We start from the raw sequence: 23,240 nt of genomic DNA on the forward strand, positions 1-23,240 counted from the left end.
GTGAGAGAGGGGTAGGTCAGGGAGATGTTTGGAGGACAATCCACGTGAAGAGAGAGGATGAAAAATGTAAGAGGAAAGAGATTGAGCTTAAGCAAGAGGGTATTGGTAAAAGAGAGAGTGGGACAAACAAGGATAAGAGCGCCAGCAGGGAAAAGATTGAGACTGTGGGAAGAAATATCAAACAAGAAAATACCCTGATAAACAATGAAATAGCTGCCAGAAAGGAAAATGTTGAAATTGTTGGAAGAGATGTCGAACAAGTTAAAACCCAAAGTGACAAAGGAAGGGCTGCCAACAGAAAAAAGACTGAGGCTTGTGGACTATGTGCTAAACAAGAAAAAAAGCAAATGCACAAAGGGATGGTTAGGAAGGGGAGAATCAAGCACAGCAGAGGATGCAATCATAAAAGAAAGAACCCAGTTGTCAAAGAAGAGAAGAAAGAAAAAACAGTCAAGAAGAATCGTGCCCCTCGTATCCTGTTCAGCGATGCTCAGTTGATGATACTAGAGGGAGAGTTCCAAGTCAACCCCAGCCCTGGAGCTGGGAGGGTGGATGTCTTGGCATGTCTGCTTGGCATCTCCACAAAGCAGGTAATGAGCTGTGTGATGTTGGTATCAGTTGTTGTTGCTTAACCCCAATCCATCTGGTTGAGAAAACCTATCCACCACAGGTAAAGAACCACCCTTATGGGGTTGTTCCATAGGTTTCCTACACCATTGATGTTGTGTGTGCTTGTTAAGTGTGCCATGTACTGTGCAGTCCTTCATTACCATATGTGTTTTGTTGTGTGGGCCTATTCTCTGAGCTGGGCATGTGTAATCTGTGATTCCACCCAACCTGTATTTAAGCTGGTACCGGTAGCTTAGGAGGGCTGTATGATGTCCTCTTAACCTAGCTAGTGAATTCAATCATATTTATTTAAGGACACCTCCAAGTTGGGACAGTGAAATGGGTAGCTATACCAGTATTTATATGCAAATTAATTTGAAGGTGGGAGAAGGTAGGCCAAGAAAGGGGAGGTACATGGTAAATGCCTGTGAGCAGTAGTGATGTATGGAAGTTGATGAGGCTAGGGAATCAAGAGATCAGGTTGGTTGGATGAATTGCCATATGCACGGAGAAGCACAGGTCAGGGGTTGGAATCCTCTTTTCTAGCAGATGTATATTAAGTGCATCTATAAAGAAAAGAAATTTGGAGATGACAATGCTTTGGAGGTGGAACCAGGATTCCAAGGGCTTGAATGATGTGTGAATGATTGAGTGACCTGTTTTACATGATGATGATGATGATTATTATTATTATTTGTATTTTTTATTTATTTATTTATTTTTTTAAGGGGGTTTATTAACTTCTGGTGCCCATCCAGTACCTTAGATCTCTACCAACCCTCAGGACACAGCTCTAGCCTTGTGATTCATCCTGCTGGTGGTGATTTGGTTCAAGGGCAAGAGGTGCTGTCAGTCTGTCTTTGTAGTTCTGTACCATTGTGTCCATTTACCTTTCATTCTGTGTCATTGTGTCCGTTTACCTTTCATTCTGTGTTGATGTAATTATCCATGGTATCTGTCAGTCTGTTTATGTATCCATCCGACTAGCTATTTGTATCTATTTATATACATCAGTCTATGTCTCTATCTTTCTGTCTGTCCATCTATCTATTTTTTACTACCACCCAACCATCCACAACTCTAGCCTCGTGACTCATCCCAAAGGTGCTGATTTGGTTCAAGAACAGGAGGAGACGAGGACAAAGGCAGTACAAGACTGTGGGGGAATTGGCGAATCTTGCCAGCAAAGTAAGTATGGTAGCATAGTATTTTTATTGCTTATATATGTGTAGAATTTGTATCATACTGCATAAGGGTGAGTTAGTGGCCACATTAACATAGGAGTGTGAAACTTTGGTGTGGCAAGGTAGTGAACAGATGAAAGTAAGAGCAGTGGAAATATGACTTATGATGATGGTGGTGGTGGTGGTGGTGTAGTGCCTGTTTTCTTTGTCAGGGTGTTGGATCTTCTGCATTCATAGGCTATTGTATTTTACATTTTCTTATTTTTGGCTCCTATCTCACTGCGTCTTAAGTGAGGTCAGATATCCCCTTCAAAGTGTGGGGATCCAAGGTTAGGCTGTTGTCATATAGTACATTTAAGGGTTGATGTCCAGCCTACCTTTTCTTCCCTGATGGCATTATGCAATTGGAAAACATAATTTCTTGTGGATTAGACCCATGCAAGGCTGTCACTTCAACTGGGGCATTCTAACCGCTACACCATTTTGACAGTGACGAGTGATGTTTGTATATGCAGCCTGTTGTATTTCCATTATTACAGTAACTATTTATTTTTTCAAACAAACACATAATCAAGATCACCAAGACAGTTTCATTTATTAATTTGTGTTTTTTTTTTTCTCTCTGGGACGAGTTTTGTATACGAGTGACAGTCATCTGTGTATGTGGGCTGTTTGTATTTCCATTATTGCAGTAACTATTTATTTTTTCAAACAAACAGATATACAATACAAGATCACTAAGACAGTTTCATTTATTAATTTCTGTTATTTATTTTTCTGAGATGAGTTTTGTATGCACATTTATTTTGTATTTTCAGGTATCTCCTTTACATCAAGAGAATGGACAGACAGATACAAGGCTGAAGGTACAGAGCTCACAAGGACTAGGGATGAACGAACAGTGGTCGGATCCCAGTACGAGCCCTGTGCAATGGATAGTACTTCCCACAACATTCTTATTAGGCCTATTTGAGAATCAGGTACTGTACTGTATTCCTCTCCCCCTCTCTCTCTCTCTCTCTCTCTCTCTCTCTCTCACCTGCTTATAGTGAGGAGGTCCTATATTGTTATGCAATACTGATAGGCCTGTTGCATTGTGTACTCATTCAATACAGAGTGTGGAGAGTGAACCAGGCTAGAGCTGTGAACCCCCTCTCCCTCCACTACCCCACTGTATGCATTGAGTCTTGTGCATTTCATACTAATATTGTGTACTCATGCACTCTTGAGCATAGAGGAGAATGTAGGGAAAAACTACCAACCCCCACACTAGGCCACTGTGTGCATTGTGGAGAGTGTTATATGCATCTCATACTGTCTTAAAATCATGTACTAAATCCAAACAGAGCCTGGAGGATAAACCAGGGAAGTGCCACCAACCCCCACGAACTGTGTGTATTGTGTCGTATGAATATCATGGTGTACTAATATCGTATACTCATTCAAAGCAGCATGGAAGGTACAAAAGAGCCACCAGCCTTCCCTCACTATTCCATTGTGTTGTGTGCATCTCAGCAATATTACATCCATCCATCCATCATCCAATCATTATTTTATACAGTACTACAATAATTCAAAACAGAGCTTGGATAAACCACAAAAGAGCTACCAGCCTCCTCACTACCCCACTGTGTGTACTTTCAGGTGCATCTTGTATTAACACTGTGTACTCATTCAAAACAGAGCGTGGAGGAGAATCGAGGAAAGAACCACCAGTCCCCGCACAACCCTCAGCGGTACCGTTACATCCTGCCTGCCCTCCCACCCCAAGCCAACACTGATGCCCATTCTGATGACAAACACACAGAGATACACAGTGCCACAGTGCCTAGTAATACCAGTACATGTACCACAATACCAAAATATACCACTGCCACTTCCCCTAAAGATACCAGTACCACACCCTCCAGAAAACCCAGTCCTTCGTCCATAAAAAAAAAGAATCCTACACCTAGGAAACAAAACAATGCCGCATCTAGGAAAAAAGACAGCATCACATCCCTAATGAAAAACAGTGTCACAGCCTCAGAGATCTCCACACCCCCAGCAGCAAACCCTGTCGCACCCTTAACGCTCCCTGCAACCATACCCTCAACACACCATGCCATCACTAACTCAGCACACTTGAGGCCCACACCAATGCACCCTACATCCACACTCCTTCAGTCAACATCTATACCAGTAATGCACCCTATACCCACACCAGTGCACCCTGCACCCACATCCACAGTGCACCCTACACCTACACCAGTGCACCCTACACCTACACCAGTGCACCCTGCACCTACACCAGTGCACCCTACACCTACACCAGTGCACCCTACACCCACATCCACAGTGCACCCTACACCCACATCCACAGTGCACCCTACACCCACATCCACAGTGCACCCTACACCCACATCCACAGTGCACCCTACACCCACATCCACAGTGTACCCTACACCTGCACCAGTGTACCCTACACCCACACTAGTGCACCCTACACCCACACCAGTGCACCCTTCACCCACACCAGTGCATCCTACACCTAGACTGTCAGTGCACCCTACACCCACACCAGTGCACCCTACACCCTCATCTTCTGTGCACCCAGTACCTACATTCTCAGTGCACCCTACAGCAACACCAGTGCATTCTACACACACACCAGTGTACTCTGCACCCACACCCACTATGCACCCAGTAAGTACTTCCTCAGTGCTACCCACACCAACACCAGTGCACCAAATACCCATGCCCTCTAGGCACCCAGTAACTACTTTCTCTCTGCATCTTACACCAACACTAGTGCACCCTACACCAGCACCAGTGCACCCTGTACCTGCACCCTCAGTGCACCCTTCACCAACACCAGTGCACCCTTCACCTACACCCTCAGTGCACCCTGCACCAACACCAGTGCACCCTACACCTACACCCTCTATGCACCCAGTAACTACCTTCTCAGTGCACACTACACCCACACCCACACACTCTACCACACTGTCAGTGCAACTCGCAGCCACACCTGCAGTGAGCTCCAGGGCCATACCTTCAAGTGGAAGTGCCATGTTGTGTACTAAAGTAAGTGTTTGCTGTAGGTAATTCCTCTGTTAATACACCCTCACATTTTTTCACTATATTTTTTACATATTTTTCACTATAAAGCTGTCAGTCAATGTTGGAACACTACACATAGCACACCATCATTCATTATTAACCTCTTCTTTTCTGTGATTCAGTTATTTAGGTTATTCTTGCTACCTCCAGGCATACAAATGTCCCTCAGTCTTCGTTTCCTTTGAAGAAGGATTGTGGACTGCAGGAGAAAGACAGATTTAGCCTGCAGTCCACCTGGTTCTCGTCCAGATGACCGTGCACCATAATGATAACAACAGACTGTATATTTGTAGTGACAGTGTTAGAAACCATCCCCTTTACCCCCTGAGAACTTGGTATCTCTCCCTAAACTGAGTAAAACATCTGAAGGTAACTTACGAGAATAAAATGAAATGTGTCTTCGGGGTTAAGCTATTTACTTCCCCTGTAGTAACCTTTCATTTCATTTCTGCCATTGTTCAAGGCTTTTGTTCAGCCAGGGTAAAACTCTTCAGACTAGAGAGGTAAAATAAAACTATCACTAATCCCATCAGGTACCAGAGAGTGTTCCTAAGCTGAATATTATTGTCTGGAAGGAACAAGAAGTAAAAGATATGCCATTCGATTAAGGGGATTAATAACATACAGTATTTGGAGGTAGGTGGTGGCAGTCCATCATCCACTCACCTGATGTAGTGCTGCCTGCTTCCTTCACTTTTATCTTTCTTTTCTGTGTCTGCCCTCCTGTCTTCCTGCTTCACTCATCTTTCCTGTCACTTTTCAGTACTCTTCTTTCCCATTCAGGTGGCTTTACATTGTGTGACAAGTCTAATGATTTTCTGTAAGCCAGGAAACCATTTACAACACTGGGTGGTAACCATATAACCAACCCATACATGTTCCCTTTGTGTCAGCAAGTGGGTTAGCGGAGGGTTAGTGCCCCTCCTTGTCAAACAACTAACTCAGTCAAACGGCCACCCCTGATGGGATTCTGGCCACTTGTTATAGATAGACAGGTAGATCTGGTTAATTATGGTGTGTTTAATTCTCCATAGGTTTGTTCATGTTTGGTTAGGCTGGTGGTGTAGTGGTTAGAACATCCCAGCTGGAGTAATGGTCTGCCAAAGTTTCAAGTCCCAAAAGGTGACTGGGGAATTTTGATTATGTAATGTCATTAAGGGAAGTAGTCCTGGCCATTTACCTCTAATTGTACTGGATCATGTGTGCCTAATCTCAAACCTATAAACTTTGAAAGCAGTGAAGTGGGATTTGCTCTTACCTTACCCTCCACTTTTTTTCATTTTTAATTATTCTCAGTTTTTCTATAATTAAATGACAAGGAGAGTGTATGCGAGTGAGGTGGAGGGGGGGAGAGGGAAAGGGAGGCCAAGGATGAGATGGAGGGATGGAATGGAGAGGTATATGAGAGAGGGGGGTGTGAGCTGGGAGCAGGGCAGTGAAATGGTGGGGGACAGGGCGACATGGAGGCAATTTGTTTGTGGCCACCCCTATTGGGATTAAGGCATCTGGCAATAGATAGATAGATAGAAATAACATTGTGAGTAATTTCCAGGATTATTCTGTTGATCTTTCTAGTTTTGTATGTTTTCTTTCCTAGTTTCTGGCTCCTACCTCACCCCATCTGTAGTTGGGAAGAAAGGTTGGGATGATGATGATGGTTGACTGATAATGATGATGATGATGGGTGATTGATGATGATGATGACAATGATGATGATGATGATAGTTGATTGATGATGATGGTTGATTGATGATGATGGTGAAGATTACAGTTTTTCCACTTTCATGCCTTTTCTTTCCTTGTGTCTGTGTCTTACCTCACTCAGTACAGTACGTTGCCGGAAAATTTGGAAGAGATGATGATGATGATGATGATGATTAGTTGGAGAGAGAGAGAGAGACAGAGACAGAGAATACAGGAACTATTAACTAAATTTACCAACTTTGAGTGTAGACTGAAGCAATTTGTGATGCGTACCATATAAGTCTTCAGCCTTTTGATTCCACCTCCGTGAAAATGAGTGGTGGAACTCTTGATGAATTTTCTGTGAAGGTCTGTCCTGAGCTCACTGTGTTCATAATGGTGCTTAAACCTTTGTGACTTGAGGCCAGAACTTGAGTATGTTGAGAACTGTTATATGCTGCTTATGTTGTATTGATTGCTGTTTGTAGAGTATGGAGGAAGCGGAGGAAGAGTTTGAGAAGTGGAGAGACAGCATGGAGGCCAAGGATTTGATGGGAAATTATGTTGTAGTGTATTAATTGCTGATAGTACAGTATGGAGGAAGTGGAGGAAGAGTTTGAGAAATGGTGAGATGGGATAGAAGCCAGGGGTTGTAGTGCGAATGTGAAGTAAAGCGAGGATAACAAGCAGAATGGCCATGTGCTGTGTATACAAAAGGTTTGGGTAATAACTCAGTTCTTTGTACCGGCTTTTAGCAGTTGAGTGCACACGAGATGCATCGGTATGCAGGGTAGGTTATAAGACTTGTGAGTTTTCAGTAAGGGACTGTATATGCATGGGGAATCATATACAGACTGGATGGTGTGATGATGGATGGTGTAGATTTTGATTGTGTTGTGGTATTTAGAAGGTTTGGTAGGTGTTAAGGGTGTAGAATTGAAAGTGGTGTCAGAATTGGAAGTAGTTGGAAGAAGTTAAGAGAACTCTTACCACTCCTGTCAATTAAAGTACTGTGCTATCCTTTCACATAAAGGAGAAAGTGTATAGTGATGGTATGGGAAGTACCGTTGTGTATGGCGGTGAAACGTGGTCAGTAAAGGATGAAGATGTTAATGGGTTGGAGAGTAACAGAGATAAGGAAGGTAAAGCAGATGATTAGTGCCTTCTTGAGTGATAGGTAGGATAGTTCAGCACTGAGGAACTGGTTTGGTATAGTGTGTGTAAGTGATGTGATGCAAGCCAAATAACTGAGTTGGTACAGAGATGTGTGGGGAATGGAAGAGGTTAAATAAGTGAGGAGAATTATGGGTATGAGTCCTTAGAGTAAGAATACCAAAGGTAGGAGGTGACAGAGAGGAGGATTATGGATATGAATACTACAGACAAGAGTACCAAGGCTAGAGGTTAACAGGATGATGAGGATTATGGATATGGATGTTAAGGGCGTGAGTACCAAGGGGCATACGTAAGGAGACATGAGGTGAGGTTTTACACAAAGACTTCAGGGTAAAGGGACTAATCAGAGATACTACAAAAGCCTGAGCATCGTGGAGAGCAGCTGTTAGGTGACCGAAGCTTACACATACCAGCATAGCCTAGGCAATGTAAATGTAATGTACAGAAACGTGTATCTTGAAAAAAAGAGGAAACGTAAAAAGTATATGGCTTACATGGTTAGGTTATGTCGTGTCAGGTATAGAAAATGTGACAGCCACAAATGAGGCTTTGCATCTGAATTAAATATTTGCCACACACTTTTCATAACCGTGAGATCATTTATTGTAGAAGCTGTTTAGCTTTTTTTTTTTTTTTTAATAACAACAACAGAGGAAGGAAAAACAAATGAATAAAAAAAAAATCCATACATCTGATTACTTGTTATCCTCCCTTTATGTAAAATTCGCCCTACAGCCCCTGGCCTCCACCCCATCTCTCCATTTCTCAAACTATGCCTCCATTCCCTTTATATAGTAGTATCAGCCTCCATGCCGTCTGTCCACCTGGCTGAATATATGTGAATCAAAATGTGTTCAAAATTAGGTTGATAGTTTTGGGTTAGGAACCATGAATGAAAGTATGTCAAACGTTAAAGTGTATTGGTGGGGAGAAATAATGTCCCACAGCACAAACCTGTTGTGTGTGATGTGGCACTGAATCAAAAGTGGAGGAAAGCAAGAGGTGTGTTTGGAGAGGGGGGAAAAAAAGTATGGAAGCTGAGTAGTGAAAATGTTAGTGATAGTGTTTATGGTAAGATGTGCAGTGTAAGAGACTGTGTGTGGAGCAGCCATCAGGTGTTCAGGACAGCCTGTGAGAGCTTGGAATGCTTTAAAAATATATGCATGCTCTTCAGACTGGATCAGGCTTGCATCTCACAACCTTGATAATCTCAATAGTGGTTTTTTTCCTCTTTTCTCACTAACATAACACCACATCACCATCCTCATCACCATCACAACACACCACTTCACTACCATCACCACCACATCCACCCCACCCCACCATCACCAAGAAAGCACTGTGTACCCCAGCTCTTTCCCAGGCAGTTCAAACCCCAGCACTGAACCCTTAAATGATTCACTTGAAGCCCCAACCCCAACAACAACACAAAGAAGCATTTGGTTGAACATAGTGAATCAGTAAATTAAAACAGCAAAGAAGACATGATATTATTGTTAGACTGTGCTGATTATTTCCTTTCTTTTCTTCCTCTCTCATATACATTCTTCTCTCTCTCTCTCTCTCTCTCTCTCTCTCTCATGACTAATGTTGATGGGAATAATTATTGTGGTGGTGAAAATAATGATGATAGTGATGATGGTGATGGCAGTGGTGGTGATGAGTGATGATGCTGATGATAATGATGATGATTATGATGCTGCTGCTGCTGATGATCATGATGATGATGATGGTGATGATGATGGTGGTGATGATGATAATGTTGATGATGGTGATAATGATGATGATGGTGATGATGATGATGATGATAATGATGATGATGGTGATGATGATGGTGGTGATGATGATGATGATGATGATGATGATAATGAGGATGGTGATAATGATGATAATGATGATGGTGGTGATAATGATGATGATGGTGATGATAATAATGATGATGGTGATGATGATGATGATGATGATATTTTTCGTTCTACCTATTTTCCCCTCCATGGACCAATTTTTCCTCCATGGACCAATTTTTCCTCCATGGACCTATTTTCCCTCCATGGACATATTTTCCCTCCTATTTTCCCTCCATGGACCTATTTTCCCTCCATGGACATATTTTCCCTCCTATTTTCCCTCCATGGACCTATTTTCCCTCCATGGACCTATTTTCCCTCCATGGACCTATTCTCCCCATGAGGAAATGCCGAATCCTCAATTGGACCCATTCTCTCTATCTCTCTCTTTCTCTCTCTCCTCTATGAACCCCTTTTCCTATTGACCTATTCAAAGCATAGACCTGTTTCCCAGTTGACCTGATTCCTCCATCCACCCACTCATGTACTGTACCCACCCAGCCCACCACCCCTCACGCACCCACACAGCCCACCCATCCCTCACCCACCCACAAAGCCACATATCCACTCATCCACCCACTCCTCACCCACCCACCTACACACTCTGATCATCCACCCACCCAGACACCAACCAACCCCACCCATCCTCCCATCAGCCCACCCACCTGTCCACCAAGGTGTACCAGCAGGGTGACTTGCAAATTTACACACACACATTGAGAGAGAGAGAGAGAGAGAGAGAGGCACAGCTGCTTTTATTCTACGGATACTTTTATTTTTTCCAGGAAGAAGACACCAGCAAAAATAAATCATGGCTTGCTGTGGTCAAGAAGATGGCGAATGGTGGTGATAGTAGTAGTAGTAGCAGTAGTAGTAGTAGCAGTAATAGTAAACACCAGATGGCAGTGGGTGGTAGTAGTAGTAGCAGTAATAATAGTAGTAGTAATGCCCTCAGCGACCACCAGATAGCAACATTGGAATCGAACTTTCAGCAGGGTATCCACAAACACAGCAACAGATATGCAGTGTTGGGGAGGACCCTTGGCATCTCAGAGGAGCAGGTAAGGATTCTTCATCGTATTTGTATTTCTCGGTCATACCCCTCATTCCGTCCAAACACATCCTTCCCTCATCTGAGTTCATCATTCCTTCCCAACCTCCTGATTTGCACGTTACTCCTCAACCATATCATTCCTTCGCAAGCCACCCTTCTGGATGTATTTCTAATCCATCTTCTTCATTCCATGCCAACCTGTTTGCAGTCATAGAGTTAACTTCACCCTTGGTCTTTCAACAGGTTAAGAGTTGGTTCAGCAAGCGAAGGGACAAGGAACTTCGTGTCAGGATGAGAAGATATGCAGTGCGGAAGAGGAAGCTGGCTGAGCCTAAAGAACAAGGAAGCTCTCACTCAACCTTCTCACCCTCACACCACTCCAACACCACCGTCACACTCCCACGTCACTCCATCCACACACCCCACCCCCACTCCTCACACCCAGACACCACTTCACCCCATTGCCGTACTACAAAAAAATCACATTGTTTTACCACTCACACAGCTTAGGATACACCCAGCAACCATACACACAAACATTCAAACACCACACACACCATAGGCACCTTAACTTTACACACCAGCAGACCACACACACCAATACCACGCCTGAAAAACACTTAAGCATTACATAACCATATTTCAGATGCACTTTGACATCACTTTCCACACCACCATACCTCAGATGCACCCAGACACCACACACACACCTCCACACCAAGCATACACCCTAACACCATCACCAGCACAACATAAGACACCTTCATACCACCACCACACCATCATAATACCACCACCAGCATACCAGACAGACCCTTCCACCACCACCACCACCACACCAAACACAGACCCTATTACCACTGTCATAACCTCCACCCACACTCCAGTCTCACTCTACATGCACATCCCACTGTCATTTGTTTTATACTCACCTAGACCTCTGACTGCATTCGTAGGTGGCCACGTACCCTGATGCAACTACACAAACTACTGATAGTACATTACACACAAACACACCTCACATACACACAGACACCACACACCATACAACCACATGAACACCACACTTCATATTATCTACCCAAACATCACCACACCATAAAGATGTGGGGTTGATAGGCTAGTTATAAGTGATACTGTTAAAGAGGCTATTAAAACTGTTACTGATTTAAAGGAAAGAGAGGATAGGGGTGAGATGGAGTGGAAGGAAGGGGTTAGTTTAGAGAATTGAATATAAGACAGCATTGGTGCATCTGCAGTCATAGAACAAATAATATGAGAATGAATTGCTGGTTATTAATGATGGAGGAATGACTGGAAGTTCTGCTGAGCCTAAGGAAAGCAAGGGTGAGAATGGGATGGGGTGTGAGGAGCAGCTAATCCACAGATTTTTTTTTTTTTTTTTTTTTTTCCATAAATAACAGAACAGGAAGTAAAAACAAATGAATAAAAAAAAAAAATCCACGCACCAGATTACTGATGTCCTCTGTTCAGACTTGAACAGCTGTGGGTTGAAGTTTGGAGGGACACAACTCTGGGGAAGCGAGTTTCAGAGAGATGCAGTTCGGGGAATGAAAGAATTCTGATAGGCAGAAGTTCTGCGATATGGCTGAGTGACATTCCAGTCATGAGCGCTACCAGATGCCCGGGTAGCACGATGGAAGGCATGGAGAGGTGGCACCATAGACGTAACTTTGTCTGAGCATTTGTTATAAAAATATCTGTAAAATAACACAATTGAGGCAACATTCCTTCTTACTTGTAGGGGAGGTAGTTTATTTGTAATGGCAGGGTTGTTAATAATTCTAACAGCTTTGTTCTGAATTTTGTCTAGTTTTAATGCAACCTCTTCACATCCATTCCACAAGGGTGAGCAGTATTGAAGCTGAGAGCGCACGTGACTCTTATAAATTATAGCTAACTGCTCGTCAGTGAAGAAGTTACGGACTATGTACAATAATCCAAGTTTCTTTGAGGCGGTTTTAGCAAGTGATCTGACATGAGAGGTCCAGCTGAGAGCAATGTTAAGCGAGAAGCTGAGAATTTCAATACTTTTGGAAATGGGAATATTTGTAGCATTGAAGGTAATATATGATTCTGGCAATATCTGACTGTTAGTAAATTGTATACATTTAGTTTTACAAGCATTAAATGAGACAAGATTATTTTGTCCCCATTCACTGATCATAGATAAGTCTTGATTTAAAGAGATGGCTGTACTGAGTTGAGAGTTAGAGATATCAGACTTTGTAAATGGATGTCTGAGTGTGAATGAACTATGAAGTGTTGAGTCATCTGCATATGAATGGATGGGATTGTGGGTGACAGATAAGAGATCATTAATATGAATGAAGAACAGGATTGGCGCCAGAACTGATCCCTGCAGCACGCCGGCGTTAATTGAGTGGAAATTGGAATATACATCATCTACTTTTATTTTTCTGTTGCTGAGATATGAGGAAATCAAAGGAACAAAAGAGTTTAGTCCATAGGAAAGCCACAATGAACAACAGCAAAATGAGAAAAGATGGAGAAGTCTTCCAATATGAGCAAGGATTTGAAGATGATACATAGGTTATAGGTGATGGAGAAGTGACTGAAAATTTCTTTGAGTTCAAGTAAGGCAAGAGTCAGAGTGGGATGGAGGGGAGGAGGAACCAGAACATCAGAATAAAAAAACAAACCCACAGAGAAGAATCGTAGGTGAAGGAGGGAGCTAATGTTGATGCAGGTGAAGATTCTGGAGGAGGTGAATAAGGAATGTGGGTGCCCCAGTAGAGATAGGAAGGCTACACTCATGGCTTCTCTTTGTCTCACAGGAACAGGTAAATAATTATTCTCTTTCCACCTTTATGTGTCCTAAAATTGACGCCTCTCAGTGCTCATTGGTGCTAGTCAAGAAGTGCTGAGGAAAGGACGATGAGCTGTAGTATTCTTTTTCTGCCATCAGTCTGTGGGTTATAAGCTGTAGAAGGATTAAATTTTCTCAGAATTAGGGTGAAAGAAGTGCAGTCCATTGTGTTAATTCTTTCAGTTCATTATTATTATTGTTAGTAGTAGTAGTATCAGGTAGTCCTTGTAGTAGAGTATTATTATTATTATTATTATTATTAATACCTTGATAACTTTATGTAGCTGTCCCTTTATTATTATTATTATTATTATTACCTCTAGATAACTTTATGTAGCCGTGAAGAGACTTTCCAAACTAGGGATGTTAGGAACAGCCTTCAATATCCCCTTCACCACCAGAGGCCTGTGCTTAGGTCTAGTTGAAGCAGGTTTGTGAGTGATATCTACCACCATAACCACATTCCCACCACCACCACAACAACTACCACCACAACCATCCCCACTGTTTCCACTGCTCAACCATCACTACCACTGCCACCACCATCACCACAGTCACCACCACTTCCACTATATCTACCACCAACACAACTAATATCGCTGCCGTACCTACCACAACAACCACCACCTCCAATACATCTTCAGTACCACAGCTGTCTCTACCACAAGCACCATCAGCACCACAACTACCACTCCCAACCATTATTAGCTATGCCTTCACTGCCACAATCATCAGTACCACCACAACTACCACCAGCACCACCACCACCACCACCACCCCCACCACCACCACCACCACCACCACCACCACCATCTTTCCCCACACAGATGCAGTGCTGGATCAAGAGAAGATACACCAAACCCTAAAAGTAAATTGTCATGGAACAGAAACCGACGACTGAACAGACACCAAATCCATATCCTTATGCCAGTCCTTGAGGCTCAGGTGATGTGGGGGAAGGCCGGGAACTGTGAATGGAGGTATATTGAAAGGCTGGGATAGTCCTTTTACCTTACCTTGCCCCAGAGTTTTGGCCTTTTGTGGTTTCTTTGAGTAGTCGCCAAGGAAAAAAACAATGCCACGGCTCTACATCCTTTCCATAATACTGTACTTCTGTGTTACTAGCATCGTTTAATTTATTGTTAATTTATTGTTGCCAGTGTTTGCCAAGTTAGAGTAAAATGAGTATTGTTTTTTTTTTTCTTTTTTAATCCCTTTGTGTTTGAATGCCTCAGTTGGAATTTTGTGGATGGAGGTATTTTGACAGTTTATTGCTCTCTCTCTCTGTCTTTCTCTTTCTCTCTCTCTCTCTCTCTCTCTCTCTCTCTCTCTCTCTCTCTCTCTCTTCCATAGTGATATTTTCTGCACATTATACCTGAATATCCTCCTGCATGTTAGTGACAAATCTTTTTATAATGAAGCAAAATAACTACTGTAGTAGAGAATGTTAAGGTGTAATAGAGTGAGAGAGAGAGAGAGAGAGAAAGAGAGAGAGGTGCAATGAAGCCTCCCGTGTCAGCTAGGGATGACTCTGGTCCATATTCTTGCTGGGTGAGGAAGCTCCCTAGCACCTCTTCCTTAGTGGTTTATTTTGGGATACAGCAGGTTGATATCCTTTTTGCATGTTATTTATGCCAAGTGTGGTGATATTGGAAGGACTAATATAAAACAGAATAGGGGAGTAAGGTGTAACAAGCAAAATAAATTGCTTAGGAAAAGGTGTTAGAGAGCAGGAAAAGGTGTTAGGGGGCAGGAAAAGGTGTTAAGAGGCAGGAAAAGGTGTTAGAGAGCAGGAAAAGGTGTTAAGAGGCAGGAAAAGGTGTTAAGAGGCAGGAAAAGGTGTTAGGGGGAAGGAAAAGGTGTTAGGGGGCAGGAAAAGGTGCTAGGGGGCAGGAAAAGGTGCTAGGGAGCAGGAAAAGGTGTTAGGGGGCAGGAAAAGGTGTTAGGGGGCAGGAAAAGGTGTTAGGGGGAAGGAAAAGGTGTTAGGGGGAAGGAAAAGGTGTTAGGGGGAAGGAAAAGGTGTTAGGGGGGCAGGAAAAGGTGTTAGGGGGCAGGAAAAGGTGTTAGAGGGCAGGAAAAGGTGTCAGGGAGCAGGAAAAGGTGTCAGGGAGCTTTCTTAACTGACAGGGATATGACCCAGGGTGTCTGTCATGTAGTGCTGTTCTTCCAATTATAGATGATTTACTTTAGCATGGTGGTGGAGACTTTCATCCTCATTCAGCAGTTTATTTCACCTAGGTAAGTAGCAGAATAGGACACTTTTGTGGCTCTGCATCCTTACCATCGCACTTCTTCATGACTGGCATCATATTTAAGTGTTTTCGTAATCTCTTATACCTGCCCAGGATTCAAGATGGAGAGATGATAAAGTTATGCCTCAAGTAAGTGACCATAGTATAGGGCCCTTATTTATTTATTTATTGTATTTATTGATTTATTTTTGGTAGTGACACCTATCTCCTTGATTCTTGGTTGTGTTGATGCAGATTCATAACCGTCCACTGCTTGTGCATGATGTAGGGATAAAGACAAACCGTATATTCAGGGTGTCTCATGGTGTCTGAGCTATGAGATTGTGGCAAAAAGTCAACTATATCAGCTGATTTATATTTATTATGCACAAGTATATGTAACACTGTAGCTGTGTGAGTTATGAAGACATCTGTGAAACAGAACAGGTATGCAATTATGTATTTCATTTGTTAAATTTATATTATTTTACATCAAACCCCAAATTTTCTGTATGCTGTCAGTTTCCCCCAATACCTAATGAAATAAATGAAATATATTAAGGTTAGCTCACATTTGAAAAGTGCTGTATATACTTATTAATTCCTGCAACAAAAACCTGATAGGTAAGCTCATCAGACTGTAGTGCCCTAATAATTACCACCCTTCCCCAGCCATCCCCATGGTTGCAGGTACCATAATTCACTTGGAAGAGAAAAAAAAGGGAAGAGATCAGCAAGAGCACCAATTCCATGAACCTCCCGATTCTCAGCAGTGATCAGAGAGCTCCAGGTGGTGACTTGACTCCTGGTGCATGCACATTGCTAGCTGGTGACGTCGTTCTTTTTCCGAGCACTTTCCCTAAAGCCTACCTGTTAGACTTTTTTTTTATGTGGTCTGTTATGTATTGTTACCCTGTATGTCACTAATTTTTCTTCCCCTCTCCCCCAGAGCCTTGTTAGCATTGTGGACATGGTGCAAGTTGTTTTTTTCATCAGAATTTTCTTTTTTGTGGGGTCTTCTTTGTGCTCTTCCTCTCTTTACTGCTTGACCCATGTGACCTTTGTCTTTTTCTCTCTTCCTTTTTCTCCTTTTTTGTCTTATTTCTTCTGTTCATTCCCTGGATCTCAGTGATCTGTTTTGTTTCCCTGATCTTGCTTTTCCTCTGTCCTTTGTTTTGTTTCCCATCATTGTTTAGAGTGTTCTCAAAGGTTGTCCATGTTTGTGCTGTGTTGCCTTGTGGTGTTGGTCCTGCAATATGGTGGTGGTGGTCTAGGATCAGTGTGGTGTTTTCTGAGCACTTTCTCTGGTCACTTGTGTTCTGTTCTTGTTGGCACAGGATGTGTTTGGCCCATTCAGGTCTCGGTTCTCCTGCCTGATGACGGCAAATCTTCCATGTCGAGTGGTGGGGCACGCAATCCTCTTTGATCCACATGCTTTTTCATGCTGATGTCTAGATGTTTGCTCCTCCAGTAGCCCAGGGGTTGTGGGGCATGTATTCTGGGAGCATTCAGGTGCCCCCCTCCTCTCCAGTGTGCTTATTGTGGTGTTTTCCCTCCCTCTAGCTACTTGAACCCAGAGGGACCATGTTTTGGTTGCAGAGCTGGCTCTCGCATCCTGTTTCATGTCTTAGTTGAGCTGAGTTGTAGTTTAGTTGGGTTAGGATTCTGTGGTTGTTCTTGGGTGACATTGTCCACTGGCAGTTTGTTGCTGCTTGTACAGTGATGCCCATGATGTTTTTGGTTTATTTTTGGATCCCCTGATGTCAGGTGTTTTGTTTTTGTAGACACCTGACATTCATGTTGTTCTGTTTGGCGGTTCTGACATGCTGGCATCCTACCTGTCTCAGGACAAGTGTTTGTGTGGGTCCCTTAGCACAGCTCTTCCACATGGGGGAGATCACCCACACAACTTTAGTTAATTTCAGGAGTGTATATTCTGTGCTAATATATTGTACTACTAATATTAGCACCTTGATGTATCCATGACATACATCTCAGTGATGGCGGGAAAATACATTGCCAACAGCTGAGGTGCAGATCCTCATTTGAGCTGTGTGAGTGTCTCCCCACTTTCTGTATTATGACCCTAGATTTTTCAGTGTGGAGAGTTGAGAGACTTGTAAGGAGCTCCTCCCTCCAGCTGTGGATGCTGCACTCACATGCAACTGGAATGGTTTGGTCAGCTTTTCACTGCTGTTGTTTTAATTCAGGCACATTGGTAGGTAGATTACCTGTGCAAATTATGCTATTTAGTGTATTTACCTAATTTTGAAATCTTTTCCCAAGTTTCTTGGCGCAGTGGGGGACTTCTGGAAATTGTCTGCCACCGGATGTCCCTTCATGTTAACAGCTTGTCTGTCCCAAGTACATGTTCAATTACTGTGATTTTTTTTCTCTGTTGATATGAGAACCTGTGTGGCAAAATACCATCATTCACTATTGAAGTATTGAAAAGCTTTGTAACAAATTATAACAGAGGAGAATACACTGCTCTCATTGTTTTGTTTCCCTGAAAACAAAGCCCGAATTTTGAAAACCTGGCACTTATATATTTATTTTCATCGTTTTTAATAAGACTGCTACAAAGCTGAGGTATTTCTTCCCTCCCAAAATGTTTGATATATAATGTAGTTTTAGCCAAGCACTTGTTTTGGTTGTGTCAGTCTCTTGGCAGAAATTTAATGATGATGTATTAAATTATTCTACATCAGCAGTCCTAGCTCAGAGGTAGTCCCATTCCAAGATTTGATCATGATTTACCCCCCTAGGAAAACACACTATCACCACTTTCAAATAAGTCATATAATCTTGGAATGGGGACAGTCTCTGAGCTAGAATGGCTGATGTAGAATATTTTAATATATCATCATTAAGTTTCTGCCTGAAGAGAGACTGACAAACAAAACAAGTGCTTGGCTAAAACTGCTGTATATATCGAACTTTCCAGGAGGCAAGAATTAACTCAGCTTTGTAGCAGCTTTATTAAAATTTATGAAAATAAATATATATAAGTGCTAGGTTTTCAAATTTCGGGCTTCGTTTTTAGGGAAAGAAAACAACGAGAGCAATGTATTCTCCCGTTGTATTTTTGTAAAGAAGTTTTTTCAGTACTTCAATAGTGTATGATGGTATTTTGCCACACAGGTTCTTATATCAACAGAGAAAAATCACGGTAATTTAACCAGCACTCAGAGTGGACGAGCTGCTAATGGTGGTGGCCTCTAGCAGTAGGCAGCTTCACAAGTGCCCCATTGGGCAACTTAGTCTTGTTTGTTTTTTTCAAACCACATCTGTAGTGCTCTGAAGTTTGCCCAGAAGAGCCCAATACTGTGATGTAAAAACTCCTCTCCTGGCATTCATTTGGGGATGACCAGGGTCGTGGTGGGCCAGAGACATGTGTTGGGTCTCTCCCATAATCTAAACCCGTCTCAAACCAACACTTCCATGTCCCCAGCTAATCACAGAGGCCCAGCGACAGCAAGCCGAATAGTATGCAGTTTTGAAAGATCCACTGCTATTGGGACAGTTTTATTGGTTCCAGCCCCAAACAGGATGGTTGCCTTGCTAAAGATGGGCTTTTTAAAATCCACACTGCTTCCCTATCTTGGACATCACTTTGCCAGTGCATCTTCAATTTCATAGATGCATCATCACCACCCATTCCATGTGTTTCAACACCAGTTGTGGTATTGTACCTCTGTAAAGCAGACTTCTTGGTGGACTTCTGGCCCTGAAGCAAGGGTGTCAGAACTGCATGCTATGCAGCACCAGCAACAGAATCTGAACAGATTTATTTGGGGTAACACCTTGGTTATGGTTTTTTGAGTTCCACATTTTTTGTGCAAAGTAGTGGAAATTGTTCAAAGCAAAACTTCTCATGATCCCGCCTCTCAGGTCTGAACACACCAATTGACCCCTTTGCTCTATCAAGTCATTGCATATGTACATTACACCATTAAAGATGTTAGAGTGTAGTGTACTGGAAATTTGGCCTGAGTCACATCAACCATGTTCTACTGCCCAGGATTCCAAGTTACTTTGTTCAGTAATTGACCTGGCTGATATTTCTGCCACTCCTGCAACACATTATATTAGGAAATTTGCTTCTTCAAATTATTTTTCCAGTTATATCTCTACTATGTGGTAGGTGGGGGAGCTCACCATCCATTCACTCGATAGGTGGGGGAGCTCACCATCCATTCACTCGATAGGTGGGGGAGCTCACCATCCATTCACTCGATAGGTGGGGGAGCTCACCATCCATTCACTCGATAGGTGGGGGAGCTCACCATCCATTCACTCGATAGGTGGGGGAGCTCACCATCCATTCACTCGATGTAGTGCTGCTGTCGGGTGTCTGCCCTTTCCTCTCCTCCATCCTTTTTTCCTTCCATCCTCTTCTGTCTTTCTTTCCTTCATTTTTTCCTCAGCCTTCTCTCTACGGGTGACTTTACACTCCCTCTTCTGTCTTTCTTTTTTTCATTCCTTCCTCTTCCTTCTGCCTGTGGGTGACTCTACACTGTGTGACAAGCCAAATGGTTTCCTGTACACCAGGAAACCATTTACTATGCTGGGTGGTAACCATATAACCAAATTTTGGCACCTGGTGAGTGGGTCATTAAGGCCCTCCAATTGGATTGAGTTGGTGAAGGTTTATATCCAAGTGGTGGTTGGGGTTTTAGTGTTCATGTAATGCCACTCAGGGATGAGTGAGGCTGGTCACTCATCTTAAATGTCAGGACCAACTTGCCTAGCTCCGGGCTCCTATACTTCTCATGGGACAACCTAGGATTGGATGATGAATGACGATGAATGAATGAAGTTCTCTACTGATGGCTTATTGGATCAGAGGATCTGGGCTTCAGCTGACATGTTTTTTAGTTATTACTTACAGCCAGATGTTGCTGTATATACTTGTGTTGCAGCAGGAGCTGTCCACCTCTCTCACTCATCAAAAGTTGAAGTGTGCTTCCATTGAGTCCTCATCCTGGTCTTAGGTGTTTTAGTGATCTCATACATGGTGCTATGTTCCGTAGAAGTGGTGAATACTTAAGGGGATGTGTTCCACCTAGTCAGTATCATTTAAGTACTTGGGTAGTGTGATGAGTAAGAATGAAGGTTTGGAGGGTGAAGTGCTTGAAAACATACACCTGTGTAGAGTACAACTCTCATGTCTTATCAACTCTTCGTGTCTTCACTGGCTCCCTTCAGCCTCTGTCTCTTTGCCGCACTGTTGCATCTTTATCTCTTTTCTATCATTACTTCAGTGGTCACTGCTCCTCTGAACTGTCTGCTTGCATCCCTCTACCACTACAGCGGGTGGATAGCACCCATCTAGCAACAACCTCTCATCTCATTTCTGTCCCTCTCTCTAATGCAAGAGTTAACTGTTACTCCCAGTCCTTCATGCATGCAACAGGTCAGCCCTAGACCTGTTTCCCCTCTGTCCGTATTTCCTACTGTCTATGATCTCAAGACTTTCAAACAGTGTATCCAGGCATCTCAAAATGAATGGACCATGAATTTTGTTCTCTGTTATCTTGCTTCTGTTTTTTCCTCGAGGGAACAATTTACAGGCTCCTGACCTTTGGTTCCTTTTTCCTTGCATTAAAAAAAAAAAAAAAAAAAAAAAAGTGTAGGGCCCATTTTACTGTGTATTTATGCCGCTGATTAGTTCCCCTTCTATTGTGTTTTCTCTTTACCTGCTTTCTGGACCCTAACTCACCCCATCCTATGGTGAGAAAAAATGGTAGAGATGATGATGATGATGTCTGCCATCAGGCTGCAGTCCCTCCAGCTCACACGCTTTCCCTCACATACTGTATACAATTATATTCAGTGAACAAAAACGTGGCGGCCAAACAGTTAATGATGAAATTCATGAATTTCATGGCCACATGCTTAAAAGACAATCTGTGTGCTTCACAAAGGTGGGGAATGATGAGATGAAAATACTCATTACTACTAAAAAAATAATTCAAAAATAATATTAAGAAAAAATAAATACATGTAAGCTCTCAAGTTATTACAGCAGTCATTTTCACACGGTTCACTTGACTGGCTGGTTCTCACATAATTCTCATTTTTTTTTTTTTTTTTTTTTTTTAATGCGAGGAAGAAGGAACCAAAGGCCATGAGCCCGCAGTAACAGTTCCCTCCAAGAGAAAAACAAAATACAATAGAGAGCCAAAATTCAAGATCCGATCATTTTGAGATGCCTGGACACACTACGTTTGAAAGACTGGAGATCATAGGCAGCAGGAAATACAGACAGAGGGAGACAGTTCCAGAGCTGACCTGTTGCATAAATGAAAGACTGGGAATAACGGTTAACTCTTGCATTAGAGAGTTGGACAGAAAAGGGATGAGAGTTTGCTGCCAGACGGGTGCTACGCGCCCATCGTAGAGGTGGAGGAATGCAAGCAGACAGTTCAGAGGAGCAGTGACCATTAAAGTAGCGATAGAAAAGAGATAAAGATGCAACAGTGCGGCTAAGAGACAGAGGTTGAAGGGAGTCAGTAAGAGGAGGAGAGTTAATGAGACGAAAAGCCTTTAACTCCACCCTATTGAGAAGAGCTGTATGTGGGGAGCCTCCCCACACATGAGAGTTGTACTCCACACAGGGGCGGATAAAACCCCTGTATAGAGTCAACAATTGTGCAGGAGTAAAGAAAGAGCGGAGTCGGCTTAGCACACCCAATCTCTTGGAAGCAGATTTTACAAGAGATGTAATATGATCTTTCCAAGACAAGTCCCGAGTAAATGAAACCCCAAGCATGTTCAAGGATGATGCAGGATTAAGCTGAATATTATTAAACATTAGTGGGTATACCTGTGGAAGATTTTGTTGGGTTGATAGGTGTAAGAACTGAGTCTTAGATGCATTAAAGACAACCATATTATTTTTACCCCAGTCAGAGATATGAGCCAAGTCAGACATTAGGTGTGCCATAGCCTCATCCCTTGTTTCTTGAAGTAACTGTTGAGATGGGCGTTGTGGGAACCGAATGGAAAGGTGAAGGGTGGAGTCATCAGTGTATGAGTGGATAGGGTTAGATGTACAGCTTAGAAGATCATTGATGAATAAAAGGAAGAGAGTTGGTGATAGGACAGAGCCCTGAGGAACATCACTGTTGATAGATCTAGGAGAAGAACAATGGCCTTCTACAACAGCGGCTATAGAACGACCAGAAAGGAAGCTAGCGATGAAGGCACAGATAGAAGGATAGAAATCGTAGGAGGGCAATTTGGAAATTAAAGATTTATGCCAGACTCAATCGAAAGCCTTTGAGATGTCAAGTGCAATGGCAAAGCTTTCGCCAAAGTCCCGAAAGGAGGATGACCAGGAGTCTGAAAGGTAGGTGAGAAGATCGCCAGTGGAGTGTCCCTGACGGAACCCATACTGACGATCGGAAAGAAGGTTGTGATAGGAAAGATGTCTTAAAATTTTTCTATTAAGAATTGACTCAAAAACTTTTGAAATACAGGACGTTAAAGCAATTG

At 42.8% G+C, this 23,240-nt stretch overlaps 1 protein-coding gene across 1 annotated transcript; it reads left to right on the forward strand.

The window, feature by feature from the left end:
* Window positions 1-10,500: 10,500 nt before the first annotated feature.
* Window positions 10,501-11,165, forward strand: LOC145390576 (uncharacterized). Its single transcript, XM_080265390.1, has 2 exons — window positions 10,501-10,662; window positions 10,899-11,165. The coding sequence occupies exons 1-2, from the start codon at window positions 10,501-10,503 to the stop codon at window positions 11,163-11,165; spliced, it is 429 nt and encodes a 142-aa protein (XP_080121516.1).
* Window positions 11,166-23,240: the final 12,075 nt, after the last annotated feature.

This window comes from Coenobita brevimanus, chromosome 15, assembly GCF_032717465.1.
Source record: "Coenobita brevimanus isolate Jiangsu-jjx chromosome 15, ASM3271746v2, whole genome shotgun sequence".
NCBI lineage: Eukaryota > Metazoa > Arthropoda > Malacostraca > Decapoda > Coenobitidae > Coenobita > Coenobita brevimanus.

Bases quoted from the DNA above. Each gene is read 5' to 3' on its own strand.
- LOC145390576 (XM_080265390.1), top strand. From the start codon at position 10,501: ATGGCAGTGGGTGGTAGTAGTAGTAGCAGTAATAATAGTAGTAGTAAT. The intron at 10,663-10,898 runs GTAAGGATTCTT...GTCTTTCAACAG, and splicing joins TTGGCATCTCAGAGGAGCAG to GTTAAGAGTTGGTTCAGCAA.